The following is a 25,483-nucleotide window of genomic DNA, read 5'->3' as shown; positions in this document are numbered from 1 at the left end:
GAAATGCAAAGTAACATTCAGAGGCCTAACCTTTGTTAATTGCTATCACCCTAAATTTAGCAACTGTAGCTCTGGAGATGAGCTCAGTTAGAAGTACTAATATTTAAAAGGTTTTCTTGATTTTTTTTTTTTTTTTGAGATAGGATTTCATGTAGCCCAGGCTGGCCTTGTGGTGTTAGGCTAGTGTAAGAAGAGTTGCAGTTTTAGACCATGAATTTTAAGTCTTTTTAATCAGCTTAGGTACATCTTTACCAGCCAATACAGGAACTATTATAATTAGCACATTTTTGCCAATGAGAAATAAGTGTGTTTAATCATGTTTTAGGATTCAGTTAACTTTTGAAAATTATTTTCTGGACCCCGTTGGTTGTAAAAGTATTTTTCCTACAAAGAGTATTGTCGAGAAGTTTGCGTAAGTGGTAAGTGGCTGACTAAAGTCAGGGGAGTTGATGCATGAGGCAATGCCTGAGTGCTTCATCATGTGTGTGCAGTGCCTGCAGAAGCCATAGAAGGGACTGGATCCTCTGGGACTGTATTTCAGAGATGGTTGTGAGCCACCATGTGAGTGCTGGGGATTGGACCCTGGCCCTCTAGAAAGTCAGCCCTTGCTCTTGACCTCTGAGTCCTATCTCCAGCCCCTAGCTCAGCTTTTGAAGTTTGGTCCTGTGATGTTTGGTCTAGCTTTGTGAAGAACAGGGCCTTTTCTGTGGACCAGCACTGGCAGGAGGTACTGCAACCTTCAGTGCATCTCATGGATTTGCTGATTTGTGTATTCTTTATCCATGTGCTTTGTACAAGTTTGGCCTGTTTATAAATCAGTAGATGTGTTAGATATGTAACCTAACAGCAGAAAGGAATTACAGTCTCAGAATTAAATGAAGTATCATATAGGACCAATGTTGTACATCCATAACATCTGGTATGTAAATACTGGGTGTGGTGATACATTTCTGTAACACCAAGTTTCAGGAGGTTGTGTCAAGATCAAGAGTTGGAGACTAGCCTGGACTACATAGTAAAGACCACGTGTCTTTAAAAACAAAAATGAAAATCTTAATATCTCATTTACTTGTTTACTTTTCTGTAGAATGTAATTTCTTCACCCAAATTGGAATTGAGAGACACTAGCCCAAGTCCTGCAAGTCCCACAAGTCCCACACCAGGAAAATTCCAGAGAACCCGTGTTCCTCGAGCTGAGTCTGGTGACAGCATTAGTTCTGAAGATCGCGATCTTCTCTATAGGTAAGGTGTTGAGGAAGGCTTCTTCCCTCCACGCTGCTGGCTTAAGTTGACATGAGGAGTGCTACAGCTCAGTTCTCGTTTACAGAGCTGTGTGTGTGCTTGGGATAACTGTTTGTGACCTGGGGATTGAACTCAGGACCTCAGACGTCCCAGCCTGCAGTAATTTGTATCAGTTTTCCTTTCACCAGATGATGCTGATGCTTATGTGTGAGATTCAGTTTCTGTTGACATGTTTGATAAAGACTATTATTCAGTAGATTTCTAACAGTAACTCTTTTCCTGAAGCATTGATGCATATAGGTCTCAAAGATTCAAAGAGACAGAGCGCCCTTCCATAAAGCAAGTGATTGTTCGAAAAGAAGATGTTGCTTCAAAATTGGGTGAAAAGAATAATGTCTTTTCTTGTCAAGTTAATATCAAACAAAAAATGCAGGTATGCTCTGACATGGGAAGGGAATTTGGACTTTCTTGAACTGGTTTGTGAGCTTGTGGCCGATTAATCTCAACTCCAAGTGACTGGAATGGGAATCTAACACATGGAAGCTAAGTTACCCCTGAATTCAGTCAGATTGACTTCAGGAACCCACCCTTTTTAGAAAATTGGAAGCTGGATCACATTGCTATGACATCATCATTTTTGAGTAGTGTGTAGCTCTGTAGTATAATGAAGCCCAGCATGTTCAGTCCTCAGCACCTCTCTGCTCCCCAAAACTTAATTATGACTATTAGTTGGATGATGCTAAAGAAAACATTTTTGTTTGTTTGGTGGCCCTTTCTAAAAGGGTGGCGGTAATCGGGACCGAAGTCCCCATGCTTGTGCCACAGACACTTTGCCAACTGCCCTGTTTCCCCAGCCCCTCACTGGATGACAATATGGAGCTCGAGCCAGCACCAAATATGCACTACAATTTAAAGTTATTACTAATTAATAAGGAATACTGGTAGGAAAATATTACAAGTTTATTCTATTAGTTAGGCCATTATGCTACATTTATTTATTTTGAGACAGGGTCTCTAATGTAATCTTAGCTGGCCTGGAGCTTGCTATATAGGCCAGGCTGGCCTCAAACTCAGAGATCTGCCTGTTCCAGCCTCCTGAGTGTTTCTGGCTGTCTTGGAACTCTCTGGTGACCCAGGCTGACCTTGAATCTCAGACTCAGAGAGATTTGCCTGCCTGTGCCTCCTGTCTGCTGATGTTAAAGGCATGTGCCACCATGCCCACTTGACTGTTAATATTTTATAGGGACAGAAACTTCTTCATGTTTAATAAAAGTTCATTCATAGCATACATTGTGATTTTCACAGCCAGCAGAGTTATGAGCTGCAAGAGGCAAGAAGGCAGTGTAGTTCATCAGGACTCAGTAACCTGTGTTGGTTCTAACTTCTGGAGTCTGACCCCGAGTGGTTATTTTAGACATATATAAGCACAGCACAATTCAGTGAAAACTATGCTGGTAATGACTAGCTCAATCCTGCATGCCCGAGAAATCATGCATAAATCTTGAAGACAAAGAAGTAAGCTAAATATACATCAGATGAGACTACATCAAAACTGTTTGTAAAGTCCATAGAGGTAGGTTCTATAGATTGATTGGCGAAACGAATTTACTATAAGGGTCTGGGGAGTGCCCAATGCTGAAAAAGTCTCTAGCCACAACAGATAGCACAAAGGTCCCCAGGCTAGAAGGAGGGTCTGCTCCAGCCTTCTGGGCAGATAAAGAGGTTTTTTATCCCTTCCCTTGGAAGAATAACCCTGTGTGCTGAATATTCCAGGTTTCCCTAGTGAATATCTGAGCACAAAGGCCTCCATGCCTCCTCCAATACAGTTGTATCACATTGTAGGTTGTATTTATTGGTGTTGCATGGTATGATTATATATGCTGCTTTCAGAAGTTCGGCCACAATGAAGGTGTGCATGGATAAGTGCTGCCAGAAGCATTGTGGATTCATCACATAATTGCGTGTGTGTGATGCTCACAGTTAACCCACAGTTTAAAGAATATATAATCTAAAAACTTGCATAGTAAAACTAACATTTGTATTCTAAAAACTTTGGAAATTATGCAGTCAGGTTAATTAGAATTAAAGTTTAAACAAAGTGGTAATGGTGGTTAATTAATTGATTGATTTCTTCCTGTGGTTTCACTAGGAGCTCAACAATGACATAAATCTGCAGCAGACAGTGATCTATCAGGCCAGCCAGGCCCTGAACTGCTGTGTTGATGAAGAACATGGGAAAGGGTCTCTGGAGGAAGCTGAAGCAGAGAGACTTCTTCTGATTGCAAGTATGTATAACGCACCTGGCTACAGCATCCTAAATGGACGTGTGTGTGCACATTCCTGCCTCTCCATCCAGTGTGACAGTGGAGCACGTGGAGCTGGGAAAGTATTGTGTCGTAAGAAAACCAATTAAAAGCTGAAGCATTATGAGGAGTTGGTAACAGACTACCAGATGACATTTTACCCAAACAGTCCCATCCAAGAGACAGTGGCTGATTTTGTCTGTGTTCTTTTCTTCAGTTGCTATTTCAGTGTTTTCATGATCTGTCTCATTCAGGAGCAGTCACAGTTTTAATATTTGGAATATTTGCTTGCATATTTTACATAGCTGAGAAGAGAGCACTTCTGATTGATGAACTGAACAAGCTGAAGAACGAAGGGCCTCAGAGGAGGAATAAGGCTGCCGTCACATCTCAGAGTGGATTTGTTCCATCCAAAGGGTCAGTCACTTTGTCAGAGATCTGCTTGCCTCTGAAAGCAGACTTTGTCTGCAGCACCGCTCAGAAACCAGGTATGAGGCTGGGTCACTTGGAAAACTGAAGTCCACCTGGACTGGATTTGTTTGAGAAAGATGAGAAAGCTATTAGTAAAGCTTGCATATTGTATAGACAATTCCTCATAATTGGACAATTAGGGGGAAACTTACATAATAGGATTATTTACATAATAGGGTTACCAACCCATGCAATTATGTGCATCACTTTATCTCAAAGTAAGGCTAAGCATAATTATATCAGGAAACATTTTCCTAGGTTATCTTGCAAGGGTAAACCATTAATTAGTTTTGCTATGTGCCTGATCTTTTAAAAGAATTTATTTTACTTTATTCTTGTTAAAATTCACCCCATATTAGACATTCCTTCTGGAAATTTTGTGTTATTGGTTGTATGAGTGATAATTACTCAGTGAATATATACTTCTATTGAAATTGTATTTTCTTTTCTGGATAACCACAGTGGCCTTTTAAAATTGTCTAATCTACTAGAAAACCACTTGGGAGTCAAGTGAATAAAGAGGAATGTAACAGCAGGATCTGAAAACAGCAGAACAATTTCTAGAAAACTCATGTGTGAAGTGTTGGATAAGAATTGTCTTAGGATTCTTTTGCATTTTTATTTAATTAGAACTTTGTCTCTAGGGGTAAGGAAGTCTTAAAAGAATTGAGAAATGAATTTTGGGTTAGGGAAAAGTAAGGCTGGAGACTTACATGGATGAGCCGTCACTGGGTCCTGGTGGAACAAGCTTGTAATCCCAGCTGTCAGAGGCTGCAGTGGTCTTAAACTCAAGGCCAGATAGAACAACTGAGTCAGTTATACCTGTTCTTCTCAAAGCAACGTCTAAACTGGGGTAGGACTGTAGTCTGATAGTGTTGCCTTCATGTGTGAGTCCATGAATTCAGTCCCTAGGACTTAAAGTTTTTTGTTTTTAACACTCACTGAATGTGGTGGCTTGTGTTTATAAATCCCAGCAGTTTGGAAGATTGCAAAAGTACATTTTCTCAAATTCAAGGCCAACTGTGTTGCAGAAAGAGATCCTATTTCCAAACAAACATATGAAGAAAATGTTTGAATGTTATTGTAGAAATTAGCTAAATTAAGCCGGGCGTTGGTGGCGCACGCCTTTAATCCCAGCACTCGGGAGGCAGAGGCAGGCAGATCTCTGTGAGTTTGAGACCAGCCTGGACTACCAAGCGAGTTCCAGGACAGCCTCCAAAGCAACAGAGAAACCCTGTCTCAAAAAAACAAAAAAAAAAAGAAAGAAAGAAAGAAAGAAAGAAAGAAAGAAAGAAAGAAAGAAAGAAAGAAAGAAAGAAAGAAAGAAATTAGCTATGTTAGGTTGCATTTTTTCCTGTTGCCTGATTTTAGTATAATGCAGAAAACTTGGTAATTTAGTATTTGTTTTGAGATATTGTGACTTAGTGATAAACAGTGAATAAGTAGTTCATATTTTTATTAGATATTATCCCTGAGTAACTTTAATGGTTTTTAAATCTCAATTTTGAAAAAACAAATTATAATTTATCCTTTGAAGGTATATGCTAATTACTGCCTAATGGATTATAGCAGAAAGTGACGAATGTAGAATGAAGTTATTTTGCTTTATGTAATTAGGATGCTTGATGCTTATCCATGGACTGTGGGTATCAGGTTGTGTCTTTTTTAGCTTCTAATTTTGAGAAATTTGATCTTAAAAATTGTAAATATAAACTTTATGTGTGTCAGGTGCTGTTTGACTTCTGGCCTTCCAGAATGCTATCTAGCTGAATTTGATTTTCTTTTGCTAATTTTGCAATGTGGTTACTTATTACAGATGCATCAAATTATTACTACTTAATTATGCTAAAAGCTGGAGCTGAACATATGGTCGCCACACCATTAGCAAGTACCTCAAACTCTCTTAGTGGTGATGCTTTGACATTTACCACAACATTTACTCTGTAAGTAAATTGAGCATCTTATGGTTCAGATACATTTTTCTTTTAATATGGTTAAGACAGTCTCAGCATTTGAGTGATGTTTTTTTGTCTTGTTTTATCCATTGTAATGTGTGGGATGGAACTCAGAGCTTTGGTCATGCTAAACTTGCGTTCTATCAGCAAACTACATCCCAAACCTTTAAAGTTTGTGTTTGTTTTTCTTTTACTTTTGTTTTGTTTTTTGTTTTTTAGGGACAGGGTTTCTCTTTGTCTCCCTGGCTGACCTGGAACTCACTCTGTAGACCAAGCTGGCTTGGAACTCAAAGAGATCCACCTGCCTCTGCCTCACAAGTGCTGGATTAAAGGCCTGTGCCACCACTACGTGGCCCCAAACTTTAATAAAATTTAAAATGTAGTTACTTTTTTTTTTGCCAGCTTATTGTAGTTAATGTGACATTTTATTAGCACATATTATGCATAAAGGCATGACATTTTCATACTTACATGTAATATATTTTTGGTTATATTAACTCCCCACTGCCTTCTCTTGTCTCGTCTGATTCCTGCTGGTCCCTTTGTCCTCAACAGTCTACCATCTACTTTCAGTCCTTTTTTTTTCTTTTTAGGAGTATTGGAAATCAGGCCTTGGGCCTCATGTGTTAGACAGGTGCTCCACCAATATGCTACAGAGCCCATCCCTTTAATTTGTCTACTTTATTTATTATAGTTATTATTACTTGGTGAGCTAATGAGTTTAAATTAGGGTTGCCTACAGGGCTGTGGGTGAGGGGTTACTTACAGTAGCATGGGCAACTTGATTTTTATAACACAAATATTTCAGAATTACGTTATAAGAAAAAAATTGTTTTTACCATTTTTTATTATTCTTGACAGCTTTTATTGTCTTTTTAAAATATACAGTGGAGTCTTTTACTTTTAGTCTTGTAACAAGTGTTTGTACAATAATTTTAAAGGCATAACTTTAGGTTTTTATTACAGTTTTATTTAATACTCTTTTTCAGGCATGACGTTTCCAATGACTTTGAAATAAAGGTTGAAGTTTACAGCTTGGTAAGACAGTTAAAAAGCTTTCTGTAATGAAAAATAATATATTTCCTTAATAATACTAGATTTTAAGGTAGTTATATTTTGGATTTGTGTATAGGTACAAAAGAAAGATTCGTCAGGCCCTGATAAGAAGAAGAAGGCATCGAAGTCTAAGGTGAGAATTACAGAGACCTAATAAAAGCACCATAATCAGAGAAGTCAGTGTTCTGTTGTTGTGAGGAGACGCGTGACCACACAAAGATTTTATTTTTTTAAAATCAGTTACAGGCCCCACATTTCTATTTACTGCATTAGGTAGGTATGACTGCGGAGTGTAAACATATATAACTGATCATGATAAGTATAGTCAGTGACCTTTTAAAACATGCAGAATATCTTACTTTCTGAATATTTCTTAACAATTGAGTGTACAACTGCTCCAGCTTTCCTGTATGCTACTGTGTCAGCAGGTCTGCAAAGAAAGAGAAACAGGATTATTAGGGTCTTGGTTTCCACTTTCTGAAATTGCTCTTTTGTTTGCTTCCTAAATCATTAGAAAATTTTTCCTGGCTGGGCCGTGGTGGCTCATACCTTTAATCCCAGCACTTGGGAGGCGGGAGCAGGCAGATATCTGAGTTGTAGGCCAGCCTGGTCTACAGAGTGTATTCAGGACAGCCAGGGCTAAATAAAGAAACCTTGTCTTGAAAATCAAAAAAAAAACTTTTTTCTGTCTTCAGTTTTTTTGGGGTTTTTTTTTTTTTTTTTTTTTTTTTTTGGTTTTTTTGAGACAGGGTTTCTCTGTATTTTTTTGGAGCCTCTCCTGGAACTCACTTGGTAAACCAGGCTTGGTCTCGAACTCACAGAGATCCACTTGCCTCTGCCTCCCGAGTGCTGGGATTAAAGGCATGCGCCACCACCGCCCGGCCTGTCTTCAGTTTTTAAGTCTTGCTCTATTCTAACTTTTTTGTTAGGCTCTATATTCAAAGAGAGTAGCAGTATTTGAAAAATCTTGATAAAGGAATTAAGTATGGTCTGTTTATATTTAACAGTTATTTTCTTTCTTTCTTTCTTTCTTTCTTTTTTTTTTTTTTTTTTGGGTTTTCGAGACAGGGTTTCTCTGTGGCTTTGGAGGCTGTCCTGGAACTCGCTCGGTAGTCCAGGCTGGTCTCGAACTCACAGAGATCCACCTGCCTCTGCCTCCTGAGTGCTGGGATTAAAGGCGTGTGCCACCAACGCCCGGCCTTAACAATTATTTTCTGTATAAAAACATTAGTTTTACCGGTGGTGGTGGCATATGCCTTTAATCCCACCATTCAGGAGGCAGAGGCAGTCAGATCTCTGTGAATTCGAGGTCAGCCTGATCTACAGAGCTAGTTCCAGCTGTTACACAGAGAAACCCTGTCTTGGGAAAAAAAGATCATTAGTTTTAAGTTCTGAATTAACAATATTTAATAAGAAATATGCTAAGCTCTCTCTTTTTCCAGGCTATTACTCCAAAGAGACTTCTCACATCTATAACTTCAGTAAGTAGAATTTTTCTAAAAGTCAAATCCTCTTGTTAAATCTACATTTTTTATAAAGTACAACCCTTAAACCCTTAACACTAAAGAAATCTTTAAGATGTACTAATGATTCCCAGTACTCAAGAGGCAGAAGCGGGCTTTCTCAAGATAAATAAAGATATGTTAATTATTGCTACTTATGTAGGATAATTATTGATGTAGTGTAATTATTGATACTTATGTGTTTTCAACTGTAGTACTTGTGATGTTAAAATTTTGTACTTAACATTTACATTTGCATACTATGTAATAGAAAATAATTGTATCTTCTTCACCCTTTTTTTTATGTTGTTAGAAAAGCAGCCTTCATTCTTCAGGTGAGTAGATCTAAACTATTTGAAACTTTAGAATAATTAAATTTAGCAAGTGCATACATTTATAAAAATATTCAACCATCCACACATATATATACACATTCCTTTATTTGCTTTGGGAAAATGTTTTCTTTTTTAAGAGTTTTAAAAATTATTTTTATGTGGGGTCTGTGTGTGTGTGTGTGTGTGTGTGTGTGTGTGTGTGTGTGTGTGTGTGTGTGTGTGTTTACCGTGTGTGTGTGTCTGTTGCTTGAAGAGTCAGACAAGGGCATTGACTCCTGGAACTGGAGTTACAGATGGTTGTGAATCTCTTAGAGATGCTGGATATTAAACCTCGGTTCTCTAGAAGATCCAGTGCTCTTTACTACTGAACCAGTTCTCCTTCTCCTTAAGATATTTTTTAATTTTAATTGTGTGTGTGTGTGTGATTTTTACAGTCGTGGGCAAACATTTCCTACATCAACTGTTTAAAGCAACATATATTACTGGCCAGAAAAGCATGTAGTCTTATTTGTAGCCTTGTTCGCAGCAATATGAGTTAATCATTAGGGTTTGTTTTTTTGTTTTTTTTCCAGATTGTAGCAGTCAGTACTTGTCACTTAGTAATTTCAGCACATAGTGTTACGCTTCAACCCTACTTCTCTTTCCGTTATCAACACCATGGAGTTTTGCTTCTTTTAACTTTACCGATTTCAACATAGCATTATTATAATATGTCAACAAAGCATCTCTCTAGGTTCCTGGGAACAGGGGTGCTAGTGAACAAGGAAAGTCCTCTAAAATAAATTTACTTCATTTACCCTCTGTGGTTGTTCTCTTGCCTATGGCACAAGAGAGTTAACAAAGATCTGTGTTACTAAGGTCACTCAGTATTACCAACGGTAAGGAGGCTTTTCCATAGTTCTTGTCCTGTTATGTACTGGTGTCTGTCTGTGCACACATGCACATGTGTAGGTCAGACTGGTCTTTCTTCTTTCACATGGATTTCAGGGATTGAACTTGGGCCGTAGGTGTGGCTTGGCAAATGCCTTTTTATCTCCTGAGCCACCTGCCTGGCTAACTTTTCTTTATTTTTTAACAAAGAAACTGCTTTATTTATGTAGAAAGTTTTAGGTTCTGTGTCATTAAAAACAACTTTACCAAATGTTAAGTGCCTGTATCTCAGTTTTATTTTATTAGGAAAGCTTGTTCTTTGATTTTCCTCCATTCTTAAAGTAGAGTTGGGACAGCATGTTTGAGCAGGTAGATTCTTGTATATAAGCCTTAAGGTCTGAGTTTGATCCTGGGATGCCACAACATGGCAGAAAAGAATTGTTCTCTTGATTTTGTACACACACACACACACACACACCTAAAACTGGAGGACATTGGGCGTGGTCACTATGAGTGATCTCGATACCTGAAAAGCTGAAGCAAAAGAGGATTGCTGTGCTCTCATGGCCGTGCTACAAGCATGAGGTGGGGGTGGGGACGCTGGGGAGGGTGAGAGAGAGTGAGACTAGGATTGGTGTGGACTTTTGAAACCTCAAAGCCCACCCCCAATGACACATCTCCAGTGAGGATGCAGCAAGGCTGTTCCAGCAAAGCCACACCTAGTTCTTCCTAAATGATTTCCCGACTGAAGACTAAGCACTGAAGCACGAGCCTATGGGGCCATTCCTGTTCAGACTTAGGAAGGCCGATATGAATTAACTTTTGCTTCATTTCTCCACAGTTATGGCCAGTCCTGGAGGTCTCGGTGCTGTGCGCACCAGCAACTTTACCCTTGTTGGATCTCACACACTGTCATTATCTTCTGTCGGAGATACCAAGTTTGTTTTGGACAAGGTAACTCAACTGTACTTATGAGTGTATTGCACTTAAAAACATTAGTCTATAGAAATTCCAAAATAAAATATTTTCAGATGTTTGAAATCTTTGGCTAAAATATACATTCTTTAGGATTATACATATTACTAGATAGGGGTATACATGAGTGTTATATGTTGGGAGTGTTTTTTATATTAATACTATATTTAAATTGTCAATCTATACTGCTTTCTGTGGCGTGTCTTGCATTTAGATGTTTATATTTTAAAATAATTCAATATGTTACAAATTTAGGTTTTTATATTATAGGACAAGGTCTTGCTGTGCCATTGAGGCTAGCCTGAAACTTGCTGTATAACGCAGGATAGCCTTGAATTTCTTGATCCTCCTGCCTTAACCTCTCACTGTTGGGTTATAGGCATGTGCCAGTCATATCTTTTTAACTAAGGAGATTTCCTTCCCATACTTCCTTACTAAATTTAATACTTCAAACTTCAGATCTGCATTTTTTTCACCATAGTGTGAGATAAATAAGCATTTAAATAGCTAATTAGACTATGGTCAGGAGTGAGAGATTGGAAGTGAACTTTTTTAGGTTGACTCCTGATAAATAACACAGTGATTGTTTTTTAAAATACAGATTTTTTTAAAATAGAATTTTAAGTCTTAATTAAAATTTTATATTGACATGTAGTGATTTACATATTTATTTTAACACATGTACACAGTGTACTGATCCAGTCAAGATAACAGACTTCCTATTTCTTTATTTCTTATTGTTTATAACATTTGAGCTCTTGTCGTAGTTTTTCCTCAAATACATTATAGGTTATTATGAATATAATTCTCCCACTGTGATGTGGACACTAGAATTTATTCCTTCTGATTGTGGAATTTTTTTCCTGTTTTTTGTTTGTATGTTTGGTGTTTTTTGTTTGTTTGTTTGTTTGGGAGGTTGTTATTGTTGTTGCTTAAGTTAAGGTCTCTCATAGCCCAGGCCACCCCCAATCTTGTTATGTGTAGTCAAGGCTGACTCAGAACTCCTGATCTTCCTGTCTCTACCTCTGAATTGCTGAGACTACCAGCATGGGTTACGATGCCCAACCTGATTGTGTTTTAATGCTTACTCAACTTCAGCCTCCCCCCACTCCTGTCCTTTCCTGTGTCCCGTCTCCATCTCTAGTAACCTCTGTTGACATTCAAACTGGTACAAACTCCTCCACATGTGGAGAGCACATGCAGTCTTTGGGTAGCTTGTAGTAGAGGTTCTCTAGTCAGAACATAGAAGTGAACTGCGTGAAGATGAGGCTTGGCTGCTGCCATTGTGCAGCTTGTCTCCTGCTCTGGGAGCACTGGAGGAGACTCCAGGTCTCATGCAGGCTCCGCTGGTAACTTCTTAGTTCTGAGCAAAGACACTTCATTTCCCAGGGAATATTAGAATAACACAAGCCAGCCTAACATTAAAATGCAAAAATATTTTTGGTTGATAGACAAAGTGCTGACCATGTTTTAATTTTGACTACTGTTAACACAAAAATTATTTTAACATGCTAATATCTAAAATTGTATGTAGCTTTTACTTAGTAATAGTAATCCAACTAGTCTTAACACATCAAGTGACTCTGGATCTTTTTGTTTTCTTTTTTCTTTTTTGTTTATTTTAGATAAATTTTGATGTAAGAGAACAGGAGCTACTGGGCTATTTGTTCCAGGAAAAGGTTGCTTTATTTTCCTTACTTAAAGTTAATGTGCTTAAGAAATCATTTTCTTTCTGCCTATATTACTTCTTAATTATGTTATGTTAAAGCTGCTGGTTAAGTAAACACTCTGATGTCCTTTTCAAATCAATAACCAACCCTTGATTTTTTGGTGCATGTGTGTTTGTTTCAATAATCACCTTTATATATTTTTGGTTTACTTGAATAACTAACTATATATGTAGAGACAAAAAATTCATCCTTTGGGCTCTTATATATGCATTTTTCTCTCTACTTTCATAATTGTTTATAGTTTTCTTTAAAATGTCTCAATTTTATTTCCTTGTAGGTTTGCTTTAGAATTTTCTATAAACATACTTCCATTTTGTGATTTTTTTTTTTTTTTTTTTTTTTTGGCTGTTCTGGAACTTGCTTTGTAGATCAGGCTGGACTCAGATCTGCCTGCTTCTGCTTCCTGAGTGCTGGGATTAAACATGTGCACCACCTTTTTTTTTTTTTTTAAGACATGGTTTCATTTATCTTTGGCTGAATTCTAACTTACTATGTAGTCAAAAATGATCTTCAACTTCTGATCCAGCAGCCTTCCAAATTCTGGGATCATACCCACTGGTCTTCATGGCTGAATGTTGGATACTAGGAATGAAACCCAAAGTTTCATGCATGCTAGGCAAGTACTCTACCAACTGAGCCACATGCCCACCCTACATTTTACAATTTTTTGAAATCTATTCACTTTTATATTGATTACTTTTGGGTACTAGTTAGAATAGAGCCGGGCGTTGGTGGCGCACGCCTTTAATCCCAGCACTCGGGAGGCAGAGGCAGGTGGATCTCTGTGAGTTCGAGACCAGCCTGGACTACCGAGCGAGTTCCAGGACAGCCTCCAAAGCCACAGAGAAACCCTGTCTCGAAAAACCAAAAAAAAAAAAAAAAAAAAGAATAGAACATTAATAGCTATGTTTAAGACTAAAATTATTCTATATTTGACTTCTGATATACTAAATGAACTACTGGTATGACATTTTAAAATTATTTTATGTGTATGAGTGTTTAGGCTACATGTATATATATGCACCCTGTGCTTACCTGGTTCCTGCAGAGGCCATAAGGTGGGGGTTAGGTCCCTAGAACCACAAGTGTTAGATTTCTCTGTTATTTGAACTGAAACCTAATTTAAAGGCTGAATCCTGGTGCTTAAATAATAAATCTTGGTCAGTTGCAGACTCAAACTGCTTATTTCAATGTGAAATCCAGAATGCTTAGCTTTATATTTTTGTGGGGAAAAAGTAGTTCCAAAGCTCATCTGACTTGAAGAGGTTTCCTTTAGGAAGTGGAGAGTGTCAGTTCAAATATTTTTAGGGAAAACGGCAATGAAGTAAAACAATTACCCAATCACAGGATTTTGAGCTTAGAAGTAGAGTACTTAGGCATTTTTTTTTCCTTAGACAGGGTCTTTCTGTGTAGCCCTTGCTGTAGACCAGGCTGGCCTTGAACTCAGTGATCCACCTGCCTCTCCCCAAGTGCTGGGACCAAAGACATGCGCCAAGACGCCTGGTTGGTTAGGCGTTCTTATCTCTTTGAAGAAATCCAGTGTGTGCCTTTTGACCTCAGTGACTATCTCCCTTCGCTCTAAAATATGCCAATGCATGATGAGTTGCATCATTCGTCCTGGCTCTAGATTACAGTTTAGATGTCTAAGTCATCAGTGAAATGAGGATGCCTTAAAGAGACTGATGCTTAACAGACAAGGGCAAGAACATTTTCATCTTATGTGTTAGTAAGAAAGACTTACTCTTTCTTACAGGAAGGGGTATTTCCATGCTAGATGGTAACCACACTTTCATTTGGAAGAAAACATCAAGCTTTTAATTAGTAGGAGTAATATAATTTCAGTTTTAGGTGTTTAAATTTTTGTTTTGTCTGAGTGAGTTAGTGTGTGTAAGGTACTGGGATTCAAACTGAGGGACTCGTGCAGGTATGGTACCTTTCACCTATTTGGTCAATTTTTTTCACCATGTATTTTGAACTTTCTGCTGAATTGTTCCATTTATCGCTGATCTTCATTGTTTTAGGTTTTTCTTTTTTTAATAATTTATTTTTATTTTATGTACGTTGGTGTTTGGCCTGCATATAGTCTGTGTGAGGGAGTTAGATCCACCGGAACTTTACAGACAGTAGTGAGCGGACTTTTGGGTGCTGGGAATCAACCCCAGTCTTCTGGAAGAACAAACAGCCAGTTCTTTGAACCTCTGAGCCAGCCCTCCAACTCCTAGTTTGTTTTTCTTTTTTGAGGATCTTCTCATGTAGTCCAAATTGACCTCAAATTTGTTTTGATTCTCTGGCCTCAGCCTCCTGAATGCTGGAACTGCAGGAATAGGAGACGATGCCTGCCTCTGGTCCCTTTCATCTTAAGTTTGTGTTGTCTGATATGAACGTTGTCAGAGGGGCTTGGCGTGGTTGTGCTTTCTGTCTTCCTTTGCCCGTGTCTGCCTGTTGTATCATGTTTATTATCTAACCTGACAGATCTTTTCTGTTCCTCTTTTTCATTGAGCTGTTTAGTTCGTTTGCTTTTAATGTCACACAAATGTAGGTAAAACACAACACATAGTCAGTTTTTCTTTTTCTTGTTTTAGAAATACATTGTAAATACTTTATTCAAGTTCATCAAGGAACTTCCAGAATGTTTAATCTTCGTTCTTCAGGGATTATTCATTCACCACATCCTATCTTAAATCCCAGTACTGTCGTGTACTCCTTGTGGGCTTCAGTTAGATGCCCACATTGTTCTCCTTTTTCAGTGATGCACACATTGCACAGAGCAGCCAAGCAAACTCCAATTCATCGAGGCACCTAGCAGAGGGATATGTCTTATTGGAATTTAGTTCTTCCCATCTGTTTGCTTTTGTACCGTATCTTCACTTTATCTTAGTCCAAAGACCAGGAAATATTTTTTGATATCTTTTAATTTTTTTGAAACTATAATATAATTACATCATTTCTTCCTTCCCTTCCTCCCTTCAAACTCTCCCACATACTCTGGTCTTGCTCTTTCTCAAATTGGTGAGACTATGGGATAACTTCAGCCATTCCTAGGAAATGCACTTACTGCAAACTCCCTGACCATCTGGCTCTCTGCCCTCCTTTCCACAGTGTTGCCTGGGCCTTAGGAGTGGGGGCTGGGCTGTAGATGTAGCTGCTAGGACAGGGCTCTACAACTCTGTTTTGGTTTTAGTTTTCTGTAGTGGTCTCCGTCTGTTGCAAAGAGAAGTTGGTTATTGTTAAGTTTACCCAGGTGTGTGTGTGTGTGTTTTATTGTTGAAAAAAATGTGGGCTTTTTGTAAGTTTTCATCTCTAAATTAGAAGTGGAATTCTTGGCACTTAATTGTATAAATCTGTCAAACATACAGTAGGATAAATTTAGTGAACAGAATTGGGAATAATTTTGAGGATATACATTTGTCTAGGAATACTGTATCAGTTGTGATCAAGAGTGAAGTGTCGCCGGGCGTCGGTGGCGCACGCCTTTAATCCCAGCAATGGGGGAGGCAGAGGCAGGCAGATCTCTGTGAGTTCGAGACCAGCCTGGTCTACAAAAGCTAGTTCCAGGACAGCCTCCAAAGCCGCAGAGAAACCCTGTCTCGAAAAACAAAAAACAAAAAAACCAAAAAGAGTGAAGTGTCACCACACTGTGCAGTAATAGGATATGATTTGCACCTTCTTTGTATAGAGACTAAGCAGCACTCTGAAGCTAGAGTTCTATATTGGCTTTCACTGTTAGGTCTAAGCCTATTTCTATCCTATTCTATTCTATCAGGTTGACTGACTTTAGGTATGGACCCCATGGTTTTGGAAATCTGCCCCAAAGTAAAATGACACAAGCATAGGATGACTGTTACCATGAACAGAGTTCTGTGTTAGGTCTACTTTAGAGCAGCTTAAAGAATGAGGATATAATCTACAGGGTAATTATTGTCAGGTCCCTTTCGTTCTCTTGAATAAAATTGTATGTTTGAGAGAAGGAAGTGGTTTTAGATGGCACGTAGGTCCACAAGCTTTAGTTTTCCTCTATTTCAGGAAAAATTAGTAACAGAAATTAGCAAGGGAAAAATAGGTTTATTTATAGTTTGGCCTAGCTGAGGGAGATAGCATTTCCTATGGCACTGTTAAATTTTTATAGAAAAAAAATGAACAAAAATCCAGGAAATACAAATATGTCAATTTATGAGAAATTTTCTGAAATCCCCTTTAAAGAGGCAGCCCCCACTAGGACCAGGGGTTAGCCTTTCCCTCGTCAGCTTGAGATTCATGGGGAAATTTAAATTCTTTTGAGTCCATTGTTTTGGGGTCCCTGTTTCAATTACATGTTTATTTGTATTGTCAATAGATGCTTCTTAGCTCGAAATGAGTTCATATCCTGGTAATTTTATCATAAATTGAAAAATCATTCAAGATACCTAAAACTACTAAGCATGGCTTGGCCCTCCCCTTCCATAAATATTACATTAGCTTGTGCTTGGACAAGTAATAAATATCTCATGTACTTTGTCAAAATTTTTAATCAGCAAAATCTTGCTGAGGACACATGATGTTCTAAAGTAACAGCAGCCTGTCTGAGGTTCATAAGAAACTGTGTCAAGCAATGATGTCCAACCCTGAGAAACTCAACAGGGTGTTGTACTTACTGCATCTCATTAGTCTGGGGAAGATAAAAATTCAAGTACAGTCTCTACTGAATGCATGTTTGCTTATTGCATAGTTACAAATATTAAATAACATAAATTGAGTTGTTGTAACTAGCTAAGAATATTTCTTAAGTTTCTTTCCTTTAAAACCAATGTGTTTTTCTTGTGGTAAGTGATGTATATAAAAGCTAAACCACAGTAATAGAAAATACGCCCACAGTTCCTCCCTCAGAGATTGACACAGGAGGAAACCTGAAGGAGATAAGAATGTTTGTGACTGTAGTCATGCTATATATATTCAAAAGAGCTATAAACATTTTATTCAAGGGCAGGTAAGAGGGCTCAGCATACAGCACTTGCTGCACAAGCCATTGGACCTGAGTTTTTTCACTGGAACCATGTAAAGGTAGAAGTAGAAAACAAACTATCAAGTTGCCCTCTGACCTCCACCAGTATGCTGTGTGCACACACATGCATGAACACATAGGCAAATAAATATATAAAATAGTCCAAAATTTTAAATTTAGATAAATGTAACAACCTTCAGACAAAATTTAGTGAGTTGTGACAAGTGTACACATACTCTTGTTCAGCTGACATCATTCCTTGTAATCAGTTCCAACAACACAGGCAGACACCTGTTCTCACTTCTACCCTTATGCATTAGTTTCAAATGAATTCACATGTGTGTTCTTTTGAGTTAACTTTTTTGCTCAACATGATAGGTTTTGAGGTTTATTCATATTATGTGTTGGGAGTTGATTGTTTCTAAAATGATCAACTGGGAGTGGTGGTTTCTGCCTTATCTCCATCCAGTACTTGAGATAGAGGTAAGTGGACCTCTATGAGTTTAAGGTCAGCCTAGACTACATAGTGAGGCCCTGTCTTGATAAAAAGAAAAAAAAAATCCTCCACACATGTACACATACAGATCAATAAACAAATGATTCGTTGAGTTAGAATTCAGTCAACAAAGATAGAAACTTTGAAATGAACAGTTTGGTAGCATTTAATGCTTTCATGGTCATGTACAGCCATCATTTCTATTTCCAAAACAAGCCCATGTCTCCAAAAGTGAGCTCTTTTCCTCTGTGATGACGTTTGAGTTGTTTGTGTCTTTTTGGCTTGCTTCTGTGATTGTGTGTACATGTAATTGTATGAATGCACTTTTCAAGTTTTAGGGCTTATGAACATGACTTATGAACAAGCCCTGGAACATGACTGGGGAGTCATGATGATGGTTTGACTTATCCTTATAAAGAGCCACAATAATATGAGCTTTCACTTCCCAGGTTTTCCTTTGAAACTTTTTTCTTTTTTATGGAGGAGGGGCTTTGAGACAGGGTTTCTCTGTGGCTTTGGAGGCTGTCCTGGAACTCGCTCTTGTAGATCAGGCTGGTCTTGAACTCACTGGGATTAAAGGCTCATATCACCTTCCTGGGAGCTGTGAAGTGGCTTGCTGGTTTGAGACAGGCTCTGCCCTCCCATTTGAGGTGTTCCTCCTGCCTGGACTGTGAGTTTGAGCCACCACAACCTTCTTTCTTGTGAGTCTGATTTGCATTGCATTTTGTCCTTTGGCTCTTTTATTATTGAGTTCTTTGAATTTTCCAAGCACTACACATGTGTCATCATTGACTGACATGTTGTTTCTGCTCCTCAGCTATTGTGAGTAGTGCAGGTAGGACTTTGAGGACCAATTCCTTTGTCTTATGCTGAGCAGAGTGATTGTAGTGTCATAAAAGTCCTTTTTTTTAATTACATTCATTTACTTTGTGTGTGCACTTATGCATGCCATAGCACTTACATGTACGTTTAAGGACAATCTCCTCTTCCTTTGTGTGGATCCTGGGGATCAAATTCAGGTTTAAGGCTTGCTGGCAAGCACTTTTACCCAGTGAACCACCTTGGTGGGCCTGTTTGTTTATGTTGTTTTGAGACAAAGCCTCAGGTAGCCAGGCTTGGTGCATTTTAGTTTTTTTGTTTTGGTTTGGTTTTTTGTTTGTTTGTTTGTTTTGGCTTTTTACGAGACAGGGTTTCTCTGTATTGTTTTGGAGGCTGTCGGTTCAGCCCGGCCTCGAACTCAGAGATCCGCCTGCCTCTGCCTCCCGAGTGCTGGGATTAAAGGCGTGCGCCACCACCACCCGGCTTAGTTTATTTTTTATACATGCACATTCACTCTAGAAACATGAGCCTCTTTTGTGACTGTACCACTGAAGAAATGTTTTTCCTCCCCCATCAACTGTCAGTCTCCCTATAAATCCTGGGGGTGGGGGCCTATGGGCACCTTCCCCTTCCATGACAGAATGTTGACAGACCTAATCTTGCAGAGCCCCTGAACTGGTAATCACAACGGTCATGGGTTCAGGAATGCCACGACCCTGTCATGGTCCCTGCAGCTAGCACATCACACCACTCCCCTTCCTCTCTTACATTATTGTGCCCTTCTTCACGTGCCAGGGACCAGTTATGAGTCTCTGTACTTTGTTCTTAATTTCTGAGGAACTTCTTTTTTGACCGTTTTTAAATTTTGATGAAGCCTATTTTTCATGTTACTTATGCTTTTTATATCATATCTGACAATTCATTGCAATATCTATGATCATGAAATTTACTTCTGTGTTTTCTTCTGTGGTGCTAATATGATGCTAGCTCTCATATTTAAGTCATAGTCTATTCTGGGTTAACTTTTATGTATGTTATGAGGCGAGGCCCAGCTGTCCTGCTTTGTGGTGTGTTTTTTGTTTTGTTTTCAACTTGACACGAGCTAGAATCATTGGGGATTAAGAAACCTCAGTTGAGAAAGTGCTTCCACCAGACTGGCTTGTGGGCAGTGGCACTACTAAGCAGATGGTCCTGGGGTGTGTAAGGAAGCATGGCTTCTGCATCAGCTCCTGCCCTGACTTCTCTCAGTGATGGGCTGTGACTGTGGAAGTGTAAGGTGGAATACATCTATTTCCTTCCAAGTTGCTTTTAGTCATGATATTTTATCGTAAGCAATGGGAACCCAGTGAAGACACTAGCTTTTACACTTTTGCATGTGAATTTCTTGTTTTCTCAATACCATTTGTTCAAGACTGCTCTATTTCATAGAATAGTCTTGGCATGGTTTTCAAAAATTAATTGGCAAAAGAGCAACAAAAAAATAATTGTGTGTCAAAATGTGCTTATTTCTGGTCTCTGTCTTTAAGTGCTGCAGACTTAGTCGGGACCTGTGCGTGCTACACAGGTATCTGCCGTATCTTCAGCCATTTCTTGGCTCCCAATTCTGGCCTGTCTGCCTGTGTATCCATACCTCTGCTGGTGGCATACTGTTTCCATTATTTAAGCTTTGAATTAATTCACAAACTAGGAAGTATGCTTCATCCAAGTGTTCTTTTGATTATTTTGGGTATTTACAGCCCTTGCAATTTCATATAGATTTAAGGATTGGCTTTCCCGTTTCTGTGGTTCATTTTCCTTTATTGCTAAAGAATGCTGCCTTATAGGTGTAAGGTCTATCCAGGCTCCTCCTGAGAGTCTTCTCAGGATAAAGGAGTCAGCAGCTCTTATTCTCACATCTCCTCTCTTTTCTCATTAATTTGGAGCTTTGGACTTTTATTTTTATAAAATTCTACTTTGAAGCGTCTGTTGCTAAGGAGCAGGGGCTCATTTGTGCGTCAGCTTTAAATGTGACTTATTTTCAGGGTATGGTATTCTGTGTTCATGGTTTACCAAGAAAGATCACACTTTGAAATGATTTTACAAATAATTCCCCTTTGTCTTCACAGGTACCTTTTCTATCTCCTTTGGAAGGTCATATCTGTTTAAAAATCAGCTGTCAAGTGAATTCAAGTGTTGAGGAGAAAGGTTTCCTAGTGAGTACCTCTCCCTGTTCTTCTTTACCTTCTCTTCAGTCTTCTAAGGAAGAAAGCCTGTGTGACTATGTGATAAACTGGTTTTGTAAGGATTTGTTGCAATTCCCTCTAAGCCATTCACTGTGCTGCTGCTGGAATATAATTACACACAGACAAGAATCTCCACTTGCAGGAGCTGTAAAATTCTATATTTATTTGAAAAGTACGTATATATGCCACAGTGTGTTTGTAGAAGTCAGAGGGACAACTTGCAGAAATTGGTTCTCCCTACTTTGTGGGTTCTGGGGATGAAATTTAAGTCATAAGGCTGGCAGTAAGTGCCCTTATCCACTAAGCCATCTTGCTGGCCCAGGAGGAGCTTTTAATGTAGTATGAAGGGGGGAGGTGAACTAACGTACGTTCACCATAGGAGAAAGCAGAGGGCACTGCTGTGAGCTGAGGGACAGGAATCGCAGGGAGTGGTAGCTTCTAACCCTAGTGAATGAGCAGAGGGAGGGAGACAAATGCTGCAGGTAAGGGGAACAGTGTCCTGGGTGTCCGTTCCCTCTCTTACCCCGGCCTAAAGAGAAGGAGGAGAGAGTGCTGAATATTTCAGGATAGTAAGAGCTCAGCCTGGGTATAGAGGTGGGGAGTGAGGAGACTGTATAGTTAGAGAAATGGACCAAGTATTTTACAGAAATTGGACTTCATTCTGAAGCCAATTGAGTGACTATTGTAGGGTTGGGTTTTGTTTGTTTGTTTGGTTGGTTGGTTTGGTTTGGTTTGGTTTGGTTTTCTGGGACAGGGTTTCTTTGTGGCTTTGGAGGCTGTCCTGGAACTAGCTCTTGTAGACCAGGCTGGTCTCGAACTCACAGAGATCCGCCTGCCTCTGCCTCCCCCATCGCTGGGATTAAAGGCGTGCGCCACCAATGCCTGGCAATCTAGATATTCTTAAATTTGAGACAGGGTTTCTTTGTGGCTTTGGAGGCTGTCCTAGAACCAGCTCTTGTAGACCAGGCTGGTCTCGAATTCACAGAGGCCTACCTTCCTCTGCCTCCCCAATTGCTGGGATTAAAGACATGCGCCACCAATGCTCAGCTTTCTTAAACGCATTTTTGATAGGGACGCAATAAACTCATACAAATAGATTTTCACACGAAAATGTCACAGATAAGGACATTTTTTCTTCAGTTTTCTAATGTTAGTGTTTCAATTGACTTCCAGACCATATTTGAAGATGTTAGTGGCTTTGGTGCCTGGCATCGAAGATGGTGTGTTCTCTCTGGAAACTGTATCTCCTACTGGACTTACCCAGATGATGAGAGGCGAAAGGTAATTGACACAGCTCTACTCAGTGGTGGAAGTCCTGCTGGGTGTTTGTGGTGTTCCATGAGTGTATGTCCCCTGTCCCCACCCATTGAGTCCCTTCTGTATGGGATTATTCATGTTTTGGTTGTCTACAGCTAAAAATATATAATAGTAATTATATATGCATCTATGAGTCATTTCCCTTGCCTCATACTTCCCAACTCCTGACTAGAGCTGGAGAGAGAGCCCACAACCTTATATTTAGTTCACTTACTAGGCAGGGTTTGGTACTGCTTACTTGGATCCTGTCAGAAGCTCCAACGAGTCAGCAGGGTTACTTGAGTAGGGGCATGAGGACTGAGAAATGACAGATAAAGAAACAGACAGAAACACAGGATAGATTAGCTTTTAGCGCACCAGACAGCCCTGAGTTTAACTTAGACCCTGCTTATATACAGACTAGAGGCAAAGCAGAACAAAGAACAGCACAGTCAGTTAACCAGCTCCCTGCACTGTCCTTGAATCGAGGAGCAGCCAGGCTCACTGTCTGTCATGTGGGTCCTGCTAGCAGCAAGCAGCTGCATTATCTATCTGTGTGCCTACAGCTGGCATCAGAGAGATAATGTACTTTGTCCTATAGGCTTAATCAGAAGTTTATCACGGCTCTCGAGACTAGAGCAAGCAAGCTTGAACTCTTATAGTCAGAATAGACTCCAGATGGAAACTGAGTCACTTGTGGGCTCCCACAGGATCCCCAGACTGTTTTTATGAATTTGTCTTTTTCAAGCAAAAACAAACACTTTATTTGAGATTTCCAAATACCTTTCTAAAGCATAAACATACCTGTAATGTTTTTCATCGCTGCTAAACAGCATTACATTATACCAAACAGCCTTACACTATAGTCATTAAAATTACTAATTTTTAGAAAAGATTTATTTTTATTTTATGTGTATGAGTATGCTGCTCACATGTACCACATGTGTACCTGGTGCCTGTAGAGGCCAGTGAAATCCCCTGCAGCTGTGGAGTACTGATAGTTGTGAGGCAGTGTGTGTTTTGGGAACTGAACCTGGGTCGAATTCAGTGAGTGCTCTTAACCATTGAGGCAGGTTTTGCTTGTGACCCAGCGAGTCCTAGAACTTGAAACCTCCATATTCTACCTCCTGCTTCTGTTTTTCAAGCTCTGAGATTGCAAGCATACACCACCATATCAGCACTAACTTTATCTACCTTTTAGCTTTTTTTTCTATCTGTTTTTGGTGTGACTTATGGTAATTCTATTTTTAGAAAATTTGAGGAGCTTTCTGTTGTCTAAAATGAATTTTTCAATATTGTTTTTTAATGATGTACAGAGTTTTTGGATGTGCATGGTATAAATGTGAGAATGCATATTCAAATGTGTGCACATGTATGTGTGCACATGTATGTGGTGCATATGTATATATAGTCATAAGTAGGGGGTTTCCTAAAAGTTTACATGGGATCATAGATTTATACTATGCACGTAAAACCAAGTATACCTGATCAGTCCATTTCCTGTAGTTCCTGGATGTGTTCCTTTGTGCTTGAATAGGAACTGGCTGCTGCCAAGTGTTTGATAAGGGAAGAACTTGTTCCCATTGTTTAAAGCAGATGTATGTGCAGCCTGATGCAGGTGACGGCCTAGGGTGACCACTAGGTTTCTGAGTTCATTGACCAGAGAGGGATGTGTGTGTGACCTAAGCCAAGTGAAGACCCAGGCGGCTAAGCCATTTAATACGCTTGGCTGCTCCGTGCTTATTTGTCTTCTGGTTGTTAAATATGAAATTTTAAATAATGGCTTTTTAACTTTATGCCAACTTAAACACTGCTTACTGATTCAAATAATCTTGCTTGTTTTCTAATACTTCTTATGTTTTATTTTTAAAGAATCCTGTAGGAAGGATAAATCTGGCCAATTGTATCAGTCATCAGGTAGAACCAGCCAACAGAGAATTTTGTGCAAGACGCAACACTCTGGAATTAATCACTGTCCGACCACAAAGAGAGGACGACCGAGAGACTCTTGTCAGCCAGTGCAGGGACACACTCTGTGTCACCAAGTATGTACTGGTCCCTTGCTTGTTTCTGTCAACTAACTGCCAGTTTTGTTCTTAGGCGTATGGAAAATATTATTGATGGTCCTCAACTTTGAAAAAGGTTAAAGTCCTGGTGAGAAAACACATACATAACAGTAAGGGAACAGCCTATAATAACTGGCTGAATTTAATTATAAGTATATTGTTCAGGTTGAATCTCAGTTGGTCATGACTGTTCTCCAGGCAGTTAGCTGGTGATCTTTGGGTTAAACTTGAAGATTTCATGTGTAGTTGAGAAAGCAAGCATATTTCTCTTCATTAAGAAATATCCTCAATAGCCAGGTGGTGGTGGCACACACCTTTAATCTCAGTACTCAGGAGGCAGAGGCAGGCAAATCTCTGAGTTCCAGGCCAGCCTGGTCTACAAGGTGAGTTCCAGGACAGCCAGAGAGAGCTATTATACAGAAAAACCCTGTCTTGAAGAAGAAAAAAGTAGTACTCTCATTTAATTAGATTACTTACAAAGTTGATTTGCTTTTAGACTGCAGATTTCTGGTTGGGGTTAACAAACTAAACACTTTAGCAAAGAGCAGCTTAAGGAGAGGGTCTATTTGACTTTCACTTGCACAACAGAGTCCTTCACTGAAGGAAGTCAGTGCAGAAACACAAGTAGGAACCTAGAAACAGGAGCTGAAACAGAAGCCATGGAGAAGTGCTGCTTGCTGGCTTGTTCCTCATGGCTTGCTCAGCCTGCTTTCTTGTAGAACCCAGGACCACCTGCCCAGCTGTAGTACCACCCACAATGAACTGGGTGCTTCTGCATCAATCCTTAATTAAGAAAATGCCCTCACAGAGTTTTTCCACAGGCCTGTCTGATGGGTGCATTTCCTCAGGTGACCTTTTCCCAGATGACCCTGGTTGTGTCAACTCAACAAAAAGACTGCCCAGCACAAATGGCCCAGAAAAGCTTGAAGGCAGTCTTCAGTGAACAGGTTGTGACTAGGTTGGAGGTTAGAATGTGACACAGTCTATTCATTAGGTTGTTGCTAGGTATAGAAGTCAATGAGACCTAAGATTCCATCTCAAACACAAAAACAAGGAAACCCTAAGGAATTAGTGTGAGTTATGACTAGTTAACCAGACCAAGAATAATGACAGTACTCAATTATGCTCTTCCCCGGGTGGCTCCTGGTTAGCATCAATTAGAAGCCG

The 25,483-nt window shown here is 39.4% G+C and overlaps 1 protein-coding gene and 1 long non-coding RNA gene across 6 annotated transcripts in view; one reads left to right on the top strand and one right to left on the bottom strand.

Annotated features, from left to right (window-relative positions):
- The window catches only part of Anln (anillin actin binding protein), a 57,456-nt gene that overhangs the window by 28,701 nt on the left and 3,272 nt on the right, over positions 1-25,483 (top strand). For 2 of the 4 annotated variants that reach the window (XM_021232076.2, XM_040729774.1), the window contains exons 11-24: positions 1,088-1,242; positions 1,528-1,675; positions 3,392-3,527; positions 3,851-4,033; positions 5,833-5,959; positions 6,961-7,009; positions 7,104-7,160; positions 8,470-8,508; positions 8,843-8,864; positions 10,576-10,688; positions 12,335-12,388; positions 20,838-20,924; positions 22,128-22,235; positions 24,123-24,295. In XM_021232076.2, coding sequence (XP_021087735.1) covers positions 1,088-1,242; positions 1,528-1,675; positions 3,392-3,527; positions 3,851-4,033; positions 5,833-5,959; positions 6,961-7,009; positions 7,104-7,160; positions 8,470-8,508; positions 8,843-8,864; positions 10,576-10,688; positions 12,335-12,388; positions 20,838-20,924; positions 22,128-22,235; positions 24,123-24,295 — 1,451 coding nt within the window. The remainder of the gene's footprint in view (positions 1-1,087; positions 1,243-1,527; positions 1,676-3,391; positions 3,528-3,850; positions 4,034-5,832; positions 5,960-6,960; positions 7,010-7,103; positions 7,161-8,469; positions 8,509-8,842; positions 8,865-10,575; positions 10,689-12,334; positions 12,389-20,837; positions 20,925-22,127; positions 22,236-24,122; positions 24,296-25,483) is intronic. The other 2 variants (XM_013119353.3, XM_040729776.1) reach the window with 1 other exon arrangement.
- On the bottom strand, positions 4,001-25,280 carry LOC121133431. Of its 2 annotated transcripts, none has more exons than XR_005870262.1 (5): positions 25,123-25,280; positions 22,486-22,568; positions 7,387-7,457; positions 4,730-5,056; positions 4,001-4,074 (listed from the first exon to the last, which is right to left on the bottom strand). It is a non-coding gene; the product is annotated as an uncharacterized LOC121133431 (long non-coding RNA). The 2 variants fall into 2 exon arrangements; XR_005870263.1 differs by having other exon boundaries at positions 4,730-4,803.

Source organism: Mesocricetus auratus, unplaced genomic scaffold (assembly GCF_017639785.1).
Source record: "Mesocricetus auratus isolate SY011 unplaced genomic scaffold, BCM_Maur_2.0 Super-Scaffold_100022, whole genome shotgun sequence".
Classification (NCBI taxonomy): domain Eukaryota; kingdom Metazoa; phylum Chordata; class Mammalia; order Rodentia; family Cricetidae; genus Mesocricetus; species Mesocricetus auratus.
The sequence above is the reverse complement of the archived record's forward strand: the minus strand, read 5'-3'. Positions and strand labels throughout refer to the sequence as shown.